Raw genomic sequence first — 19,561 nt, 5'->3', positions numbered from 1 at the left:
AGTACTGAGTTTTTAGACAAAATATCACTCATCAACCAGAGACTTCAGAACTAGAATGGCCCAATTAATACCTATTAAATAGGGCTCTTCACTTTCTCTGCTCAGCCCTCTGAGGCTTTGCCAGCTTCCAAACCTCCTTGCCTGCTTATATGTCAGGGCCACTAATACCTTACTTTCAGAAATTATAGCTTGGTCTTTGTTCCTCCCAACTCACACTGTAAGCTTCTCCTGATTTGCTCCCAACCCGAAGTTCACAGCAGTGTATTTCCCTTTGACAGGTCAACCTGGCCTCCTGTCCTGATACAACTATCTCAGAACACAACTCCAAACTCTGTAAAAATTTCAAAGGCTCCTTTACCCTAAGTAAGAAAGTCTATTAAACCAGTCTGTACCCACTTCTTACCTCAGAAAAAAATGTTTTGCCCTTATACTTAGTAGCTTTTCTCTCGCAAATGTGAGGAATGATTACCATTAGGTTACATTCAACTTACTTATTCCAGTGACAGATACTGGCTGCCCCCAGTGTAGACTGACCTTAACAATTTTTAGTACACATGTTCCTCAAAGTTTCTTTGCTTAAAGCAAAGAAAAATTGTCTGTAATGACAGACTATATATATATATATATATAAGATTCTCTAGTGTGTGTGCAAGCATGCTAAGTCACTTCAGTCGTGTCCAACTCTTTGCCACCCCATGGACTGTAGCCTGCCAGGCTCCTCTGTCCATGGAATTCTCCATGCACGAATACTGGAGGGGGTTTCCATGCCTTTCTCTAGGAGACCCTCCTAACCTAGGGAGCAAATCTGTATCTCCTGCATTTCAGGTGGATTCTTTACCATCTGAGCCACCAGGGAATCAAGACTCATACATTCCTCCTTCTACACTTTGGAATCTGCTGAAATTTCAATAGTTAACTTTCAGCCTCCTTTCATTACCTAGGAATTTTATAGACACTCTATTATTAGTGACAGATGGAACAAAAGAAAACAAAAATAACCCATACAAGATGACCTACTAGCAATAAGAACAAAGACAAGACTGAGAACCCTAATTTCCCAGTGTGAGTCTTTATTGGGAACTGATCCTTAAATTAGTTAAAAAATGTAAGTTACTCTGACCTTAAATTAAAAATGGAAGAGAAATTAGACAATAAATATATTTTTATTATTGGCCAACTCTTTTATATTCCATTCTGATGGTATTACAGTTTATAATTCATATTTATTGTTTTACTATGTCCATGATATTCCCGATGATACCTGTAGGGCTCTTCCTGTGTCTCCAGGGGCCAATAAATGTTAATTGTTCAATACATTCTTGTTAAATTATCAAAGACTAAACGGTATTGGATGGCTGAGACAGCAAGGGTCTAGTTCTTCTGACTCCTTATATTCTGCACATTCAAATGCTCCCTAACCAGAGAGACTCCCATGATAAAGATGATGACAATAATTAGGCATATAGCTTCCCTTTCTGCCTCAAACACTCCACTCTTTAAAGATGTCACTCCCTGTCTCTTCCTTATATAAACAGGATTCATAAAGACAATGTCCTCCACTCAAACCAAGCCAGTATCCAACTTTCAACACTATGCAAGTACTAAACTGTCTTTATCCAAAGCTAAATAACTAAGCTTATACTATGTGTGTGTACTCAAAGTCGCTCGGTCATGTCCAACTCTTTACGACCCCATGGACTGTAGCCCACCAGGCTCCTCTGTCCATGGAATTTTTCAGGCAAGAATACTGGAGTGGATTGCCATTTCCTCCTCCAGGGGATCTTCCAACCCAAAGATGGAACCTGAGTCTGCAGCGTCTCCTACATTGGCAGGTAGGTTCTTTACCACAAATTAGTTCTGAGAATCTCTCTGCAACATATATGGGGTATTTCAGAAAGGCTTGACGAAGTCCCTCCAGACCAAAACCTTTCCTTTGGGAACTTCTATTGCAACTAGAAAATAAAAATGCTGGAGCCTCCTTTTCGCATTCCAGGTCTGCTCCTTGGTGGATAGATTCCCTGGGCTGTTATATACTTACTTGCTGGCTACTTACTTAGCTCACAATGTGGGGCTGCCTCCTCCTTAAGCTGTCTCTTCATTGTGCACGCTCAGTCAGACTTTTCCCAGTGCCGCTCCTGTCTCTTGACTCTATATATGGATACGAGTGCACCTCCCCTTAATTAGACAAGGCCACTTACCCTGCTCTGGGCAACACATTGTTAAAGACACCACAGGGAATTTCAAGAAGCAAACCACACCCTTCAAAGCATAATCAAACTTCATCTTTGACCTGTTGTGAAAAGGAAAGCATCATATATCTGCGGGAGCTTCCAAGGAGGCTCATAGTAAAGAATCTGCCTATCAGTGCAGAAGACAGGAGATTTGGTTCGATCCCTGGGTTGGGAAGATCCCCTGGAGGAGAAAATGGCAAACCACTCCAGTATTCTTGCCTGGAGAATTCCACAGACAGTGGATCCTGGTGGGCTACCGTCCATATGGTTGCAAAGAGTTAGACAGGACTGAGCAACTGAGCGTGCCCATGTATATTTGCCACTCCTGGATATTAGCAAACAGTTAATTACATTGAAAAACTTTTATTCTAAAATTTCATCTCTGTCTCATTTTGCAGGAGCTAGACGCCACTTTGCAGCAGCAGCAGCAGAGGCCCAGAACAGCTGTAGCACCACAAGATGAAGAAGATCCCTTCATTTCAGAACTACAAGCCATCTCATTACAATTGACCTATCTCTTTGTCCTTGTTCTACAACAGACAAATTCCCTAAGGCAAAACTGCCTTAGCTTGGGTTGGGCTCAATTTGCCCCCCCTCATGGGAAATTAAAAGAAGAAATATGAAATCACCTAAGAACTAACCTGTTGCAGGAAAAGTCCCTGTTGTGGTTTAGGATTCCCAAAATAGGAATGCACTTTACAAGGAGACTCTATCATAGTATTCCTGTGGCCTTTACTCAGGAACTGCTCCCAACATACATGCTCCAATCCTGCCTGCTAGATCCCCAATGCGCTTACAGTAACTGACAACATTAATGGAATCCTTATTATGTATCAAATACCATATTTAGGACATTATAAACAAGAATTACTCTTCACAATAAATTTGTGAGGCAAGGACTATAATCTTTATTTTGCATATTAGGAACCTGAGTTTGAGGAAGGTTAAGTAATTAGTTCGGAGAAGGCAATGGCACCCCACTCCAGTACTCTTGCCTGGAAAATCCCATGGACAGAGGAGCCTGGTAGGCTACAGTCCATGGGGTCGCTAAGAGTCGGACACGACTGAGTGAATTCACTTCCACTTTTCCCTTTCATGCACTGGAGAAGGAAATGGCAACCTACTCCAGTGTTCTTGCCTGGAGAATCCCAGGGATGGCAGAGCCTGGTGGGCTGCCGTCTATGGGGTCGCACAGAGTCGGACACGACTGAAGCGACTTAGCAGCAAGTAATTAGTTACTTAAGGAGGTAAATTAATTAAAGTTAATTAATTTAACAGCATGTTAGTGGTAGAGTCAGGCTTTGAATAAAAATTTGTTAGATCAAAAGCCAGCACCCCAACTACCGTATCACAGTGCCTCATCTTACATACCTAAAACAGTTTCCTTCTATTCAAGTCTCTAGCTCAGAAATAATTTCTCTTATAAAATCCTATTCATGTAAATTCACTGAACATTTCACATTATCATAATAGCCAACTGATTTCTGTATAGACATTAATATGTATCTGTATCATGTGTGGTTTTATTTAAATAGGAGACTTTTTCTTCCATGCTCACTTCCCATCCACTCTCCCAATATTCTTTCTCACACTTTTTTTTCCCTGAACAACTGCTTGAAATTAACTCCTCCATGCATGCCTACTCAGAAGTTCAGTACTATCTGACTCTTTGCAACCCCATGGACTATAGCAGGCCAGACTCCTTGGTCCATGGGATTTTCCAGGCAAGAATATTGGACTGGGTTGCCATTTCGTCCTCCAGGCGATCTTCAAGACACAGGGATCAAACTCAAGATCCCAAGACCCCAAGATTGAACAAGAACCACATCTCCTGTGTCTCCTGCATTGACAGGCAGATTCTTTACCACTGAGTCACCCAGGAAGCGCCCCCCCATCAAGTCCTCCCACCCCTCCCTTTTCGTTGGAGGACAGAGGGAACAAAACGTACCCATCAAACTGAGATGGCATCTTGAGACAGGAAAGCAAGACAGGCAGTTCCATATAACCATGTTTCCGTTTATTATATGGTAACTTACTCACAGGATGGCTTTGGGTGAACAATGATCCAGAAGACTTTGAAACTACATTCCACATCAGTGTCCATTGGGACAATTTTATTGTTAAACTAGGGTATGAGAGTAGGTGCTCAAAACAAGACCTGTATTCCTAAGTCAAGATTTATGAATGGGTAACTAGTCTCACGGGAATACATCAGCAAAGGTTGTCATTGTTTGAGGATCAACAGCGCATAGGGGCCACCTGATCCTAATGATTATTAAACTATACCTATTAACTACAAAGCACTTGACAACAGAGAAGTGAGTCACAGCACAGTACAGTGCTGGGTTGGGTCAGGGTAAAGACAAGAGGAACTTGGGCATGATGGCATCAGTTATGCTAATAGTTATACACATTTCTTACCTGGAAAAAAAAAACTCGTTATTATTGTTGTTGTTTTTATTGTCATTATTATTAGTTCCATTAAAACACCCTCCTCTATAGAAGCATTTGCTGACTCCCTCCTCCAGGCAGCATTAGGTCTATATCCTGTCTGCTACACAAGCACTTCTTACTCAACTCTAACACCAACTCATTCTGGATACAGTCATTGAAAATCAATTACCTACCAGGCAGAAGATGGGTGGAACAGCACAATACAAATAACATAAGCACAGCCCCTTAGTAGGTTAATGTTTTTATGCTTTCTTCTCCCACAAAAATATAAACTTCTCAAAAGGGGAAATTATCTTTGTACACCCAGTGTTAACAAAGTCCAGATATATAAGAGGTGTTCCATAAATATGTATCATCCTGTTGTCTTAATATGTTATGGATCAAGCAATGAAGACTAATAATTAGGTTATATGTTTATATTTATGTATCTATTTCCAAAATTGAGTCTTTGTATGTGTGTTCAGTTGCCAGGTCACATCAGATTCTCTGTAACCCGATGGACTGTAGCCCACCAGACTCCTCTGTCCATGAATTTCCCAGGAAAGAATACTGGAATAGGTTGCCATTTCCTCCTCCAGGGAATCTTCCCAACCCAGGGACTGAAACCGAGTCTTGTGATATCTTTATCTATCCTAAAAGTATTCTGCCTTGGGATAATGCTGGAATGCACTAGAAGAATCCCCTGTGAGAATGAAGTACTTATTACCCCTGTTTCGAGTGGGAATACTGTTGGCCTCAGGCATGACCTCTTATGCCTCTCTCAGGCAGCCCACATCAAATAACTGTCCCAACCAGGAGCTCTGATGGTCGGCTCAACCTGTATCCTACATCACAGCTCAACTCCTGTGCAGACTGCTTCCTTCCCTTCCTTTAGTGTCTATCTTAAGATCACCTCCAAATAACTGACTGCCTCCATCTTGAAGTTGGTTTCCCTTTTTACTACTTCCTGCATCCAGAAATTAATGTATCTGAAAAAGTTATCTGCACTCCTCTCAACACTCTTTTCCATCCTTTTGTGATCCCCTCTAGAAATTACGTTCTCATTAGCTAAATGAGATCATCGCCAACTACAGTCAGAAAACCCACTCACTCTTCAACTTTCTCCATCTTTGAAATGTGATACCATTCCTCTTAGAACGCTTTCCTCGGCTTCCATCACGCTGTGCTGTTTGAGTCGTGGCTTCCATCACGCTGTGCTGTTTGAGTCGTTCTGTTTGAATTGTCTTTCTCTCCTCCCTCACTGGCACTTTCTTCCTCCTACTCCTCACATGCAGGCATTCCTTAGGCTCACTCCTTCGTCCTCTTCTAATTTTAAACATCCTGTCTGCAATTTCAGTGTAGTAATACTGAAGACCCAATCAGCATTAGAGACATTCGTGGGGCAGTGAGAGTAAAAACAGCCTCTTAAGGGTAAAACAGACGTGGACTCCAGGTCAAGCCAACTGAGAAACTGTGGGTAAATTATCAAATCTTTGTTTCGTTTCTTTATCTGAACTGAGTGTGATACCAGCCTCACAAGGATGCTTCCTATATTTTTTGCTCCCCAAATGCACCGATGTTCTCTTTTACCTCCCTGTCTTTTCGCATACTGTGCCTATGCTGCAGCATTCTGGCTCTGCCCATCCTCCATCTAGCTAATTCCTACTTACCACTGATGTCTCACTTTGCTTTTTAAAAAATAATTTTATTTATTTATTTTATTTTTGGCTGTGCTGCATATTCTTTGCTGCACAGGCTTTTCTCTAATTGCCGAGTTCGGGGACTGCTCTCCAGTTGCTATGTGCAGGCTTCTTATTAAGGTGGCTTCTCTTGCTGCAGAGCATGGGCTCTAGTGGACATGGGCTTCATTAGTTGCAGCACGTGGACTCTGTAGTTGCAGCTCCCCAGATCTAGAGTACAGGCTCAATAGTTGTGGTTTATGGACTTAGTTACTCAATGGCATGTGGGATCTATCCGGATCAGGGATCAAACCCGTGTTCCCTGCATTGGCAGGCGGATTCTTATCCACTGGATCACCACGGAAGTCCCTGATGTCTCACTTTAGATGTTCCTTCCTCTAGGGAGGACGTCCCTGGTGGTCCAGTGGCTGGACTCTGTGCTCCCAATGCAGGGGTCCTGGGTTGGATCCCTGGTTAGGAACTAGTTCCCACATGCCACAACAAGAAATCCTGCATGCTGCAGCTTAGACCTGGTGCAGACAAATAAATAAATAAATAGATGTGCTGTCCTCCAAAAAGCCCTTTGCGATTCCAGTCTCTGAGTAAGATGTCTTCTATGTCACCCTATACTGTATTCTTTCCTTTCCCATAGCAGGATCCCATGGAATTGCTTTGGCTGTTTCTTTGTCTACAATCCTCTTTCAGGACCAGGACTTTGTCCTGTGTGCTCTCATTGCCTCAAGGAGGATTCCAAGGCTGGCAGCATTTCTTCAAAGCCCTGGAAGCATTTCACCTTCCTGAGGATGATTCCTGAAGGCTACTCTCTGTAGCCTCTTCCCCCAAGCTACAACCACCTCTTTGTCTCTCTCCCTGGACATCCAATATGCTACTGGGAAAGAGTGGAGAAATACCTCCAGAAAGTGATCTGAGCTAAAGTGGAAACAACACTAAGTTGTAGATGTGTCTGGTGGTGAAAGTAAAGTCCGATGCTAAAAAACACAATACTGCATAGGAACCTGGAATGTTAGGTCCATGAATCCAGGTAAATTGGACATGATCAAGAAAGAGATGTTAAAAAGCTTCTCAGGAGGCACTAATGGTAAAGAACCTGACAGCCAGTGCAGGAGACATAAGAGACGCAGGTTCGATCCCTGGGTTAGAAAGATCCTCTAACTAGGAAATGGTCACGCACTTCAGATCCAAGCAAGTATTCTTGATCCATTCAGTATTCTTGCTTAGAAAATTCCATGGACAGAGAAGCCTGGCAGGCTACAGTCCATGGAATCCCAAAGTGTCAGACAAGACTAAAGCAACTTAGCAGGCATGCAAGCAGAAGACAACAGTGAACATCAACATTTTAGGAATCAGTGAACTAAAATGGACAGGAATGGGCAAATTTAATTCAGATGACCATTATATCTACTATTGTGGACAAGAATCCCTTAGAATAAATGGAGTAACCCTCATAGTCAACAAGAGTCTGAAATGCAGTACTTGGGTGCAATCTCAAAAATGACAGAACGCTCTTGATTCATTTCCAAGGCAAACCATTCAATATCATAGTAATCTAAGTCTATGCTCCAACCACTAATGCTGAAGAAGCTGAAGGTGAAAGGTTCTATAAAGACCTTCTAAAAATAACACCAAAAAAAGATGTCCTAACCAAGCATCCCACCCAGGCCCCAGGGCCCTAGTAGTGATAGCAGTGAGTGTTAACCACTGGACCACCAGGAAATTCCTTTGTTTTGGTTTTTGATTACCTGTGATAGAAACCCAATTCAGACTATACTCAAAGGGAAGTGAATCACACATATAACACAATGGTACAGTGAGTTTGGACAGGGCTTTATCTGGGAACTCAGATAATATCAACCAAGCCACTGTCCACTTATCTCTTTCTTTCCAACTCCCTCTTGCTCTAGGCTCTACTTCAGTCCCAGTGTGGTTTACTCTGAGACAGGTTCTGCCTGCATGGTGGGACGGCAGCCACCACCTGTTCTGGGCTGTTGGAATCCACACCACTAGCAGATAGACTATCTTTTCCCTTATTGTTCCAGCAAAAATCTCAGGGAGGGCTCTGTCTGACACCTAGCTTGGGTTATGAGTCAAGTCCCAAACCAAAAATAGTGGTCAGGGGTGCCTAGGACAAAAGCTGACCATTGGAGTTAGAGGGTGAGTCACCCGGAGTAAAAAGAGGTTGTGGAGGAGTCTTCTCAAGAGGTAGGGTCAGAGATTCAGAATGACCAAGTTTCCGAAGATGAATAGGTTTAGTTTAGAAAGACATCTCAGTCTCTTCTATTTAATGTCACCAACAACATTACAATGAGGACACACAAACACACATTTGTTCCATTTCATTTCATTCATATAATATAGCATTGAAGATCTACTCTGTGCCAGATACTATTTCAGACACTAGAAAATAGCAGTGGTTAAGACATATAGGGACTTCCCTGGCATTCCAGTGGTTAAGACTTCGTCTTCCAATACAGGCTGTGTGGGTTCAATCCCTGGTTGAGGAGCTAAGATCTCACATGCCGTATGGCCAAAAAACACAAAACATAAAATAGAAGCAAAAGGAGAAAACTGAAAGTATATCAAATATCTTCTTCAGCCACAGTGGTATGAAACTAGATATTAATTCAAGAAGACTGGAAAATTTACAGATATATGGTGGTTAAAAAAACATGCTGTTGAACAATCAAAGAGTCAATTAAGAAATCAAAAAAGAAATTGAAAGATACCTCGAGAAAAATAAAAATGGAAATACTACATACCAAAACTTACGGGATGCAGCAAAGACAATACTAAGAGGCAAGTTCGAAAAGATAGATGCCTGCCACAGGAGCAAGAAAAATTTCAAATAACCTAATTTTATACCTCAGTATTAAAAAGCAGAGACATTACTTTGTCAACAAAGGTCCGTCTAGTCAAGGCTATGGTTTTTCCAGTGGTCATGTATGGATGTGAGAGTTGGACTATAAAGAAAGCTGAGCACCGAAGAATTGATGCTTTTGAACTGTGGTGTTGGAGAAGACTCTTGAGAGTTCCTTGGACTGCAAGGAGATCCAACCAGTCCATCCTAAAGGAGATCAGTCCTGGGTGTTCATTGGAAGGACTGATGTTGAAGCTGAAACTCCAATACTTTGGCCACCTGATGGGAAGAGCTGACTCATTTGAAAAGACCCTGATGCTGGGAAAGATTGAGGGCAGGAGGAGAAGAGGGTGACAGAGGATGAGATGGTTGGATGGCATCACCAACTCAATGGACATGGGTTTGGGTGGACTCGGGGAGTTGGTGATGGACAGGGAGGCCTGGCGTGCTGAGATTCATGGGGTCTCAAAGAGTCGGACATGACTGAGTGACTGAACTGAACTGATACCTCAAGAAACTAAAAAAAAGAACAAATAAAGCCCAAGATTAGTAGAAGGAAGGAAATAACAAAGATCAGAGTGGCAATAAATAAAACAGAGCCTAAAAAGACAATAGAAAAGATCAGTGCAACTTAATATTGGCTTTTTACAAACATTTAATAGACAAATCTTTAGCTAGGCTCATCAAGAAAAAAAGAGATGACTCAAATAAATAAAATCAGAAATGGAGAGAGGAGACTTTACAGTTGATACCACAGAAATACAAAGAATCATAAGTGACTACTATGAGCCAACAAATTGGTTAACCTAGAAGAAATGAATAAATTCCTAGAAACATACCACTTACAAATACTGAATCATGAATGGAAAATCTGAAGAGATAGATTACTAGTAAGGAGACTAAATCAGTAATGGACAATCTCCCAACAAAGAAAAGTCTAGGACTAGAGGATTTCACTAGTGAATTCTATAAAATATGTAAAGTATTAGTACCAATCATTCTCAAACTCTTCCAAGAAACAGAAGAGAAAGAAACACTTCAGAATCCATTTTACAAGGACAGCATTATTCTGATACCAAAACCAGACAGAGATGCCCCAAGGATTTCTGCATTTCTTAGCATACCATTAAAAAGACAAGCCATGGAGTAGGAAAACATATTTGCAAATCACATATTTGATAATGACTTGCAAAGAATTTTCCACACTCAATAAGAAAATAACCTGATTTTAACATGTTCAGGGAAGGCCCTGGCAACCCAGTGGTTAGGGCTGCACTTCCACTTCAGGGGGCGCACATTCAGTCCTTAGTGGGGAAACTAAGATCCTGCACGCCACGCAGCACAGCCAAAAACAATAATAATAATAACTAATACAGTGTTCAAAAGATTTGAACAGACACTGCCAATAAGATACACAGATGGCAAATAAGCCCATTAAAAGATGCTTGATATCATTAATCATCTGGGAGATGCAGATTAAAACTACAATGAGGGACCACTAGACATTTTTTAGGATGGCTAAGATTAGAAGGATGACCACACCAGCTGTAGCTGAGGATGTGGAACAACTCAATCTCTCATACACTGCTGGTGGTACAACCACTTTGGGAAACAGTTTGTCATTTTCTTTAAAAGATAAACATGTACCTACCATGTGATTTACACATTCTACTCATAGGAATTTATCCAGAAGAAAGCATATGTACATATATAAGACTTGTACACTAATGTTCATAGTAGCTTAATTTTCTAAAAGTATATTTATTTATTTGACTGCATTGGGTCTTAATGAGGCACACAGGATCTTTGTTGTGTCATGCAGGATCTTTTGTTGCAACACAGTAGATCTTTCCTTGAGGTTCACGGATTCTTCAGTTTTGACTTGTGGGTTCCAGGCTCAGTAGTTGTGGCATGGGGGCTTAGTTGCTCCCCAGAACCTTAGTTCCTTGACCAAAGATCAAACTTGATTCCACTGCATTGCACAGTGGATTCTTAACCACTGGACCACCAGGGAAGTCCCCATAGTAGCGCCATTTGTAATAGCCAAAAACTGTTAACAACCAACCAACAGGTGGGTGGTTAAACCAATTGTTATAGATCCATACAAAGGAATACTACTCAGCAGGAAAATCAACGGATGCATGCAACAATATGGATGACTCTCAATTATGCTAAATGAAAGAAGCCAGAGGAAAAAAAGGAGATATTGTATGATTCCATTAACATTAAATTATAGGAAATGCAAACTAATCTCTAGCAACAGAAAACAGATCAGTAGTGGCCCAGGAGCAGGGAGGACAGGAAAGAGGGATCACAAAGGGACAAGAGGTATTTGGGGGAGGTGATAGGTATGTTCATTACTTTGACTGAAGCAATGATTTCATGGATGTGTACCTGCGTGAAAACTTAACCAAACTAGACAGTTTAAATGTGTGTAGCTTATTGTATGCCAATTCTACCTCAAGAAAGCTGTTAAGATGGAATATATATTTATAAAATATGTGTAGGGTATAATAAATAATAATGGCTTACCTGGTGGCTCGGTCTGTGAAGAATCTGCCTGCAAAGCTGGAGGCCCTGGTTCCATCCCAGGGTGGGGAAGATCCTCTGGAGAAGGAAATGGCAACCCACTGCAGTATTCTTGCTTGCTAAATCCCATGGACAAAGGAGCCTAGTGGACTACAGTCCTTGGGGTTGAAAGAATCAGACACAAATTAGCAACTAAACTATGGTAACAAGTAACGAAACAACAGAACATTCTTTGTATCCATCACCTGGTTTAAAAAAGCAAACATTATTTTTGAAAATTTCTATGTTCCCCAACCACCCTAAAACCCAGGCTTTCTTATTTAAAACAGATGGATGTCTGGAAACATTTTTTGATGTAAATAAGCTCAGTAATGTAGTACATGCATGGATGTGTGCTAAGTTGCTTCAGTAGTGTCCTACTCTTTGTGACTCTGTGGACTGTAGACCGCCAGGCTTCTCTGCCCACGAGATTCTCCAGGCAAGAATACTGGAATGGGATCTTCCTGACTCTGGGTTAGACCCCACATCTCTTACCTCTATCATTGTACTGCAAGCAGGTTCTTTACCCCTAGAGACCTGGGAAGCCCCAGTAATGAAGTAGTTTGGCACAGTTTGAAGGTGAAACTTACCCTTTAAAAGATGGGCGGCCAAAAATAGTGATTTAAAAATAATCTCATTTTCGGATTATAATAATAATAATAATAATCTCGGCAGAGAGCCTCTGACGAGAATGCAAAAGGGAAAAGTCTTGCTAACTGTGACCAGACAGGCATGTGCTTTCACTTCTTTTTTAAAAAACCGAGGCAGAGGGTGGAGAGATGGAACGGAAGTAGGAGGGGGCACGTAGTAATAGCTGGGCTTTGGCACTGGCTTGCTGGTGTGGGTTTTAGCCAGGCTCCACCCACAGATCGTTTTCTTAGGAGAGGTCACTCACAGACAAGCTGTGAGTACACACACTAGCATTTAAAACTGCGGCAGTAGTCTCCAGGCAGGAATAGGGGGTTGTAATCAGCTTTCCTTCTAAGGAAAAGCTGAGAACCTTCTCATTTCACTTCATGAAAAATAAGCATGAGGCAACTTCTGCCAAACATCTATTAATTGGTTGAAACAGGTCTCTTGCCCGAGATTTGTCTTCAGCTGTGTATTTCAGCACAGCCAGTTCTTTTCCTCTGCAGCTGATTGGCTCTGGAATGTGGCCAGAAACCTACTTCCCGCAATTAAAGGAGTCAGATCTCTAACCGTTGATCTGTTTTCTTCTCTTCTGAGTGATGGCGCTCACCATTTTTATCCTCCGGCTGGCCCTCTGCATCCTGGCATTTCCCATGTACCTGCTGGACTTTCTGGGTTTGGGAACTGGATAGGCAAACAGTGGTTCCCCTACTTCCTGGCGAGGTTCACTGTGATGTACAATGAACAGTTGGCGAGCAAGAAGCAGGAGCTCTTCAGCAACCTGCGGGAGTTCGCCGGCCCCTCTGGGAAGCTCTCCCTGCTGAAGCTGGGCTGTGGCACGGGGGCCAACTTCAAGTTCTACCCCTCTGGATGCCAGGTGACTTGTGTTGATCCCAACCCAAACTTTGAGAAGTTCTTGATCAAGAGCATTGCCCAGAACCGACACCTGCAGTTTGAGCGCTTCATAGTGGCTGCCGGGGAGGATATGCACCAGGTGGCCACAGACTCCATGGATGTGGTCGTCTGCACCCTGGTGCTCTGCTCGGTGAAGAACCAGGAGCAGATCGCCCAGGAGGTGCGCCGAGTGCTGAGGCCGGTGAGTGCCGGCTGAGAAGCGCTGCTTAGTAGCAACCACCATCACCAAGGGCAGCCCTCTCAATTTCACTAGATCAAACACCCTAACATAAAAGTAAAGCTACTAGAAAAAATACTGTTGAATTTTTTAAGAAAAAATCTTAGAGTGCAGAAGAAGGTTTAAAGAAATAGACTGACAATACATAAATAAATAAAATTTTTAGAACTCCTGCAGGGAAAAGAAATGGACTACAAGCAAACTTAAAGTACAAAAAAAATTGTAAAAATATTTGCCAAGGATGATAGACAACGGGTTAACTTCCTTCATTTAAAAGACATTACAAATCAACAATAGGATTCTTAAATCAATTGTTTTTAAAAAGAGAAAAAGAAGCAAAAAATAAGCAAATTACTGGAACAGAAATATGAAGATAGCCAATATGTGGTTTAAATGTTTAGTCATGCAATTAAAGGACAAATTAAAGCAAGATATTTTATAATGGAATCCTAAAAATAAAACTAACAAATGAATATAACAGAACAGAAACAAATTCACAGATATAGAGAACAAACTAGTGATTACCAGTTGGGAGAGGGTAGAGGGGAGGAGCAGGACAAGGGTATGGGATTAAGAGATACAAGCTACTATGTACAAAATAAATAAGCAACAAGGATATATCCTACAGCACAGGTAAATATAGCCATTATTTTGTAATAACTTTAAATGGAGTATGTTGTCGTTCAGTTGCTCTGCTGCTAAGTCACTTCAGTCGTGTCCGACTCTGTGCGACCCCATAGACGGCAGCCCACCAGGCTCCACCATCCCTGGGATTCTCCAGGCAAGAATACTGGAGTGGTTGCCATTTCCTTCTCCAGTGCATGAATGGGAAAACTGAAAGTGAAGTCGCTCAGTCATGTCCGACTCTTAGCGACCCCATGGACTGTAGCCTACCAGGCTCCTCCGTCCATGGGATTTTCCAGGCAAGAGTACTGGAGTGGGGTGCCATTGCCTTCTAAATAGGGCCCAAATCTTTGCAACCCCATGGGCTGCAACACGCCAGGCTTCCCTGTCTTTCACCATCTCCCAGAGCTTGCTCAAGCTCATGTCCATTGAGTCAGTGATACCATCCAACCATCTCATCCTCTGTTGTTCCCTTCTCCTTCAATCTTTCCCAGCATCAGGGTCTTTACTATTAAGTCAGCTCTTCACATCAGTTGGGTAAAGTTTTGGACTTTCAGCTTCAGCATAAATCCTTCCAATGTATATTCAGGGTTGATTTCCTTTAGGATTAACTGGTTTGATCACCTAGCAGTCCAAGGGACTCTCAAGAGTCTTCTCCCACACCACATTTCAAAACCATCAATTCTTTGGCATTCAGCCTTCTTTATGGTCCAACTCTCACATCCATACATGACTACTGGAAAAATTATAGCTTTGACTAGACAGACTTTTTTTTGGCAAAGTAATGTCTCTGCTTTTCAATATGCGGTCTAGGTTGGCCATAGCTTTTCTTCCAAGGAGCAACCATCTTTTAATTTTGTGGCTGTAGTCACCATCTGCAGTGATTTTGGAGTCCAAGAGAATAAAGTCTGTTACTGTTTTCATTGTTTCCCCACCTATTTGCCATGAAGTGATGGGACTAGATGCCATGATCTTAGTTTTCTGAAGGTTGAGTTTTAAGCCAGCTTTTTCACTCTCCTCTTTCACCTTCATCAAGAGGCTCTTTAGTTCCTCTTTGCTTTCTGCCATAACAGTGGTGTCATCTGCATATCTGAGGTTATTGGTATTTCTCCTGGCAATCTTGATTCCAGCTTGTGCTTTATCCACCTGGTATTTCTCATGATGTAATCTGCATATAAGTTAAATAAGCAGGGTGACAATATACAGCCTTGACGTACACCTTTCACAATTTTGAACCAGTCCGTTCTTCCATGCCTGGTTCTGTTGCTTCTTGACCTGCATACAGGTGTCTCAAGAGGCAGGTAAGGTGGTTCTGGTACTCCCATCTCTGTAAGAATTATCCACAGTTTGTTGTGATCCACACAGTCAAAGGCTTTAGCATAGTCAATGAAGCAGAAGTTTTTCTGGAATTTGCTTGCTTTTTCCACAGTGCAATAGATGTTGGCAATTTAATCTCGAGTTCCTCTGCCTTTTCTAAATCCAACTTAACATCTAGAAGTTCTTGGTTAATGTACTATTGAAGCCTCGCTTGGAGAATTTTCAGCATTACTTTGCTAGCATGTGAAATAAGTGCAATTGTTCAGTAGTTTGAATATTCTTTGGCATTGCCCTTCTTTGGGATTGGAATGAAAACTGACCTTTTCCAGTCCTGTGGCCACTGCTGAGTTTTCCAAATTTGCTGGCATATTGAGTGCAGTACTTTCACAGCATCATCTTTTAGGATTTGAAATAGCTCAACTGGAATTCTATCACCTCCATTAGCTTTGTTTGTAGTGATGCTTCCTAAGGCCCACTTGACTTTGCACTCCAAGATGTCTGGCTCTAGGTGAGTGATCACACCATCGTGGTTATCTGTGTCATTAAGATCTTTTTTGTATAGTTCTTCTGTGTATTCTTCCCACTTCTTCTCAATATCCTTTGCTTCTGTTAGGTCCATACCATTTCTGTCCTCTATTGTGCCCATCTTTGCATGAAATGTTCCCTTCATATCTCTAATTTTCTTGAAGATGAGAGAGTTAATTCTTAGGTAGGTTGATGAGGAGTCCAGGGCCCTTAAGGAGGAGAAAGGGACAAAGTTTTTTGTCTATATTCCTTCATCTTAGTCACATAAGACTTTTTTTTCTTTAAGCATACAGCTAATGATTACACAACAAAACAACTTATCTTGCTCAAGGGCTTGTTTTTCCTTAAACTCTGTTAGGTCAGTTCAGTTCAGTTGCTCAGTCGTGTCCGACTCTTTGCGACTCCATGAATCGCAGCATGCCAGGCCTCCCCGTCCATCACCAACTCCTGGAATTTACTCAAACTCATGTCCATCGAGTCAGTGATGCCATCCAGCCAACTCACCCTCTGTCACCCCCTTCTCCTCCTGCCCCCAATCTTTCCCAGCATCAGGGTCTTTTCCAATGAGTCAACTCTTCACATGAGATGGCCAAAGTATTGGAGTTTCAGCTTCAAAATCAGTCCTTCCAATGAACACCCAGGACTGATCTCCTTTAGGATGGACTGGTTGGATCTCCTTGCAGTCCAAGGAATTCTCAAGAATCTTCTCCAACACCACAGTTCAAAAGCATCAGTTCTTTGGTGCTCAGCTTTCTTTATAGGCCAACTCTAACATCCATACATGACTACTTGAAAAACCATAGCCTTGACTAGACGGACCTTTGTTGGCAAAGTAATGTCTCTGCTTTTTAATATGCTGTCCAGGTTGGTCATAACTTTCTTTCCAAGGACTAAGCGTCTTTGAATTTCATGGCTGCAATCACCATCTGCAGTGACCTTGGAGACTCTCCATGTGTAGAGTCTTCTCTTGTGTTGTTGGAAGAGGGTGTGTACTATGACCAGTGTGTTCTCTTGGCAAAACTCTGTTAGCCTTTGCTCTGCTTCATTTTGTCCTTCAAGGCCAAACTTGCCTGTTACTCCACGTATCTCTTGACTTCCTACTTTTGCATTCCAGTCCCCTATTATGAAAAGGACATCTTTTTTTGGTGTTCGTTCTAGCTAGAAGGTCTTGTAGGTTTTCCTAGAACTGTTCAACTTCACCTTCTTTGGCATTAGTGGTTGGGGCATAGACTTGGATTATTGTGATATTGAATGGTTTGCCTTGGAAACAGAGATCATTCTGTTGTTTTGAGATTGGACCCAAATACTGCATTTTGGACTCTTTCGTTGACTATGAGGGCTACTCCTTTTCTTCTAAGGGATTCTTGCCCACAGTAGTAGATATAATGGTTACCTGAATTAAATTCGCCCATTCCTGTGCATTTTAGTTCACTGATTCCTAAAATGTCGATGTTCACTCTTGCCATCTCCTGTTTGACCACTTCCAATTTACCTTGATTCATGGACCTAAGATTCCAGGTTCCTATGCAATATTGTTCTTTACAGCATCAGACTTTACTTTTACCACCAGACACACCCACAACTGGGCATCGTTTCCACTTTGGCTCAGCCTCTTCATTCCTTCTCGAGCTCTTTTTCCACTCTTCTCCAGTAGTATATTGGGTGCCTACCAACCTGGGGAGTTCATCTTTCAATGTTATATCTTTTTGACTTTTCATTCTGTTCATGGGGTTCTCAAGGCAAGAATGCTGAAGTAGGTTTGCCATTCTACTGAAGAAGGGTAGAGGCACAAGACAGGAGTGTGGGATGAAGATACAAACTACTATGTATAAAATAAATAAACAATAAGGATATATTCTACAGCACAGGGAAATATATTTTGTTATTACATTATTTTGTAATAACTTTAAATGGAGTATGCTGCTGCTGCTGCTGCTAAGTCACGTCAGTCATGTCCTACTATGTGCGACCCCATAGACGGCAGCCCACCAGGCTCCACCGTCCCTGGGATTCTCCAGACAAGAACACTGGAGTGGGTTGCCATTTCCTTCTACAATGCATGAAAGTGAAGAGTGAAAGTGAAGTCACTCAGTCATGTCCGACTCTTCGAGACCCCATGGACTGCAGCCTACCAGGCTCCTCCATCCATGGGATTTTCCAGGCAAGAGTACTGGAGTGGGCTGCCATTGTCTTCTCCATAAATGGAGTATAATCTATAAAAATTCTGAATCACTATGTTGTATACCTGAAACTAATATTATAAATCAACTATACTTTAATTAAAAGAAAGTAAAGCAAGATGCTATTTTACCTACTATTCTGTCAGAGACTTTCAAGTTCAATATAGTGTTGGGGTGGGTTTGGAGGACTGGATACCCCAGTTGGAAGAAGCGTCCTCTTTGGAGGGCAATTTAATAATATTAAATTTTCAAGTACACTTACTCCTTCATCCAATAGGAATTTATCCTATAGCTATACTGTATAAATGTGCAAAAACTCATTTATATGTGAAAATATTCATTACAGTATTTGCTGCTGCTGCTGCTGCTAAGTCGCTTCCAGTCATGTCCTACCCTGTGGGACCCCATAGATGGCAGCCCACCAGGAACAGTATTTGCAACACCACAAATTGAAAATAATTTAAATATCCATCAGTCACAGGCTGTTAAGTAAATTTTCACATAGTATAAAGATTTTCTGTGCATCTGTTAAAAAGAACAAGGAAGAGTTACCTATGTTGATATGAAAAAAATCTTCGACTTAGTGTTAATTTAAAAGGCAATGAAAACGGAATATTATGTAGAGTACAAGTCCATTTGTGTGGGGGGGGCAGGGACAATATACCTATATAAGTATTCATGTTAATGGGAATGATACACAAGAAACTATTAACAGTTAACTCTTGGGAAGGGAATTGGATGAGAGGAAAGAATTACCTTTCATTTTATACCTCTCTGTATAGTTTGAAATCTTTATACCTATATCTAATTTTCACATATTACCTTTATTGTTTATTTACAAATTAGTTTTACAGTATTTTCTAAATATAGGTGAACATACATTAAGTATGAATATCTTAACATTTGAATTTACTATTCTAGGGGAAAAGGATGTTCTGTAATCCCCAGTTTTATTTTCTAACAGAGGAAGTTCCTCAGGAAGAAAAGGACTTGAAGAAGGTGTTTTGAGACAATAATATACAGTCAAATCTAGTATCCCTGGGGTCCCCACAGATAACAAAATCTATACAAGTTCAAGTCACTTATATAAAATGGTGTACAATCTGCATATAAGTTATGCACATCCTCCTACATACTTTAAATCATCCCTAGATTACTTAGCATACCTAATATAATGTAAATAGTTGTAAATAGTTGCCAGCATGTGGCAAATTTAAGTTTGGCTTTTTTGTAACTTTCTGGATTTTTTCCAATATTTTCAATCTGTGGCTGCTTACATCTGAGGATACAGAACCTATGGATAGGTTTGTTGGGCTTAGTCGTTCAGTTGTGTCCTATTCTTTGCGACCCTATGCACTGTAGACCGC

General features: G+C 41.4%; 1 protein-coding gene and 1 pseudogene across 5 annotated transcripts in view; one reads left to right on the top strand and one right to left on the bottom strand.

Annotated features, from left to right (window-relative positions):
• LOC145546219 (natural resistance-associated macrophage protein 2-like) overlaps positions 1-12,538 on the bottom strand; it is a 56,599-nt gene extending 44,061 nt beyond the window's left edge. Inside the window, exons 1-2 of one of the 3 annotated variants that reach the window (XM_081592441.1) lie at positions 12,377-12,538; positions 11,751-11,905 (exon numbers count right to left, since the gene is read on the bottom strand). In XM_081592441.1, the coding sequence (XP_081448567.1) occupies positions 11,751-11,877 (127 nt within the window). In that variant the 5' untranslated portion in view covers positions 11,878-11,905; positions 12,377-12,538. Of the gene's footprint in view, positions 1-2,053; positions 2,149-11,750; positions 11,906-12,376 lie in introns of those variants that run through there. The other 2 variants (XM_081592443.1, XM_081592442.1) reach the window with 2 other exon arrangements.
• Positions 11,551-16,541, top strand: LOC145546230 (thiol S-methyltransferase TMT1A pseudogene; annotated as a pseudogene). 2 transcript variants are annotated; one of them, XR_014082681.1, is made up of 2 exons: positions 11,551-12,624; positions 12,948-16,541. The product of XR_014082681.1 is annotated as a thiol S-methyltransferase TMT1A pseudogene, transcript variant X2 (transcript). The 2 variants fall into 2 exon arrangements; XR_014082680.1 differs by having other exon boundaries at positions 12,377-12,613; positions 12,932-16,541.
• Positions 16,542-19,561: the final 3,020 nt, after the last annotated feature.

Source organism: Giraffa tippelskirchi, chromosome 4 (genome assembly GCF_054371585.1).
Source record: "Giraffa tippelskirchi isolate mGirTip1 chromosome 4, T2T-mGirTip1v1.2.pri, whole genome shotgun sequence".
Classification (NCBI taxonomy): Eukaryota; Metazoa; Chordata; class Mammalia; order Artiodactyla; family Giraffidae; genus Giraffa; species Giraffa tippelskirchi.
Note: the sequence above shows the minus strand (reverse complement) of the source record. Positions and strands in the feature narration are given on the sequence as shown.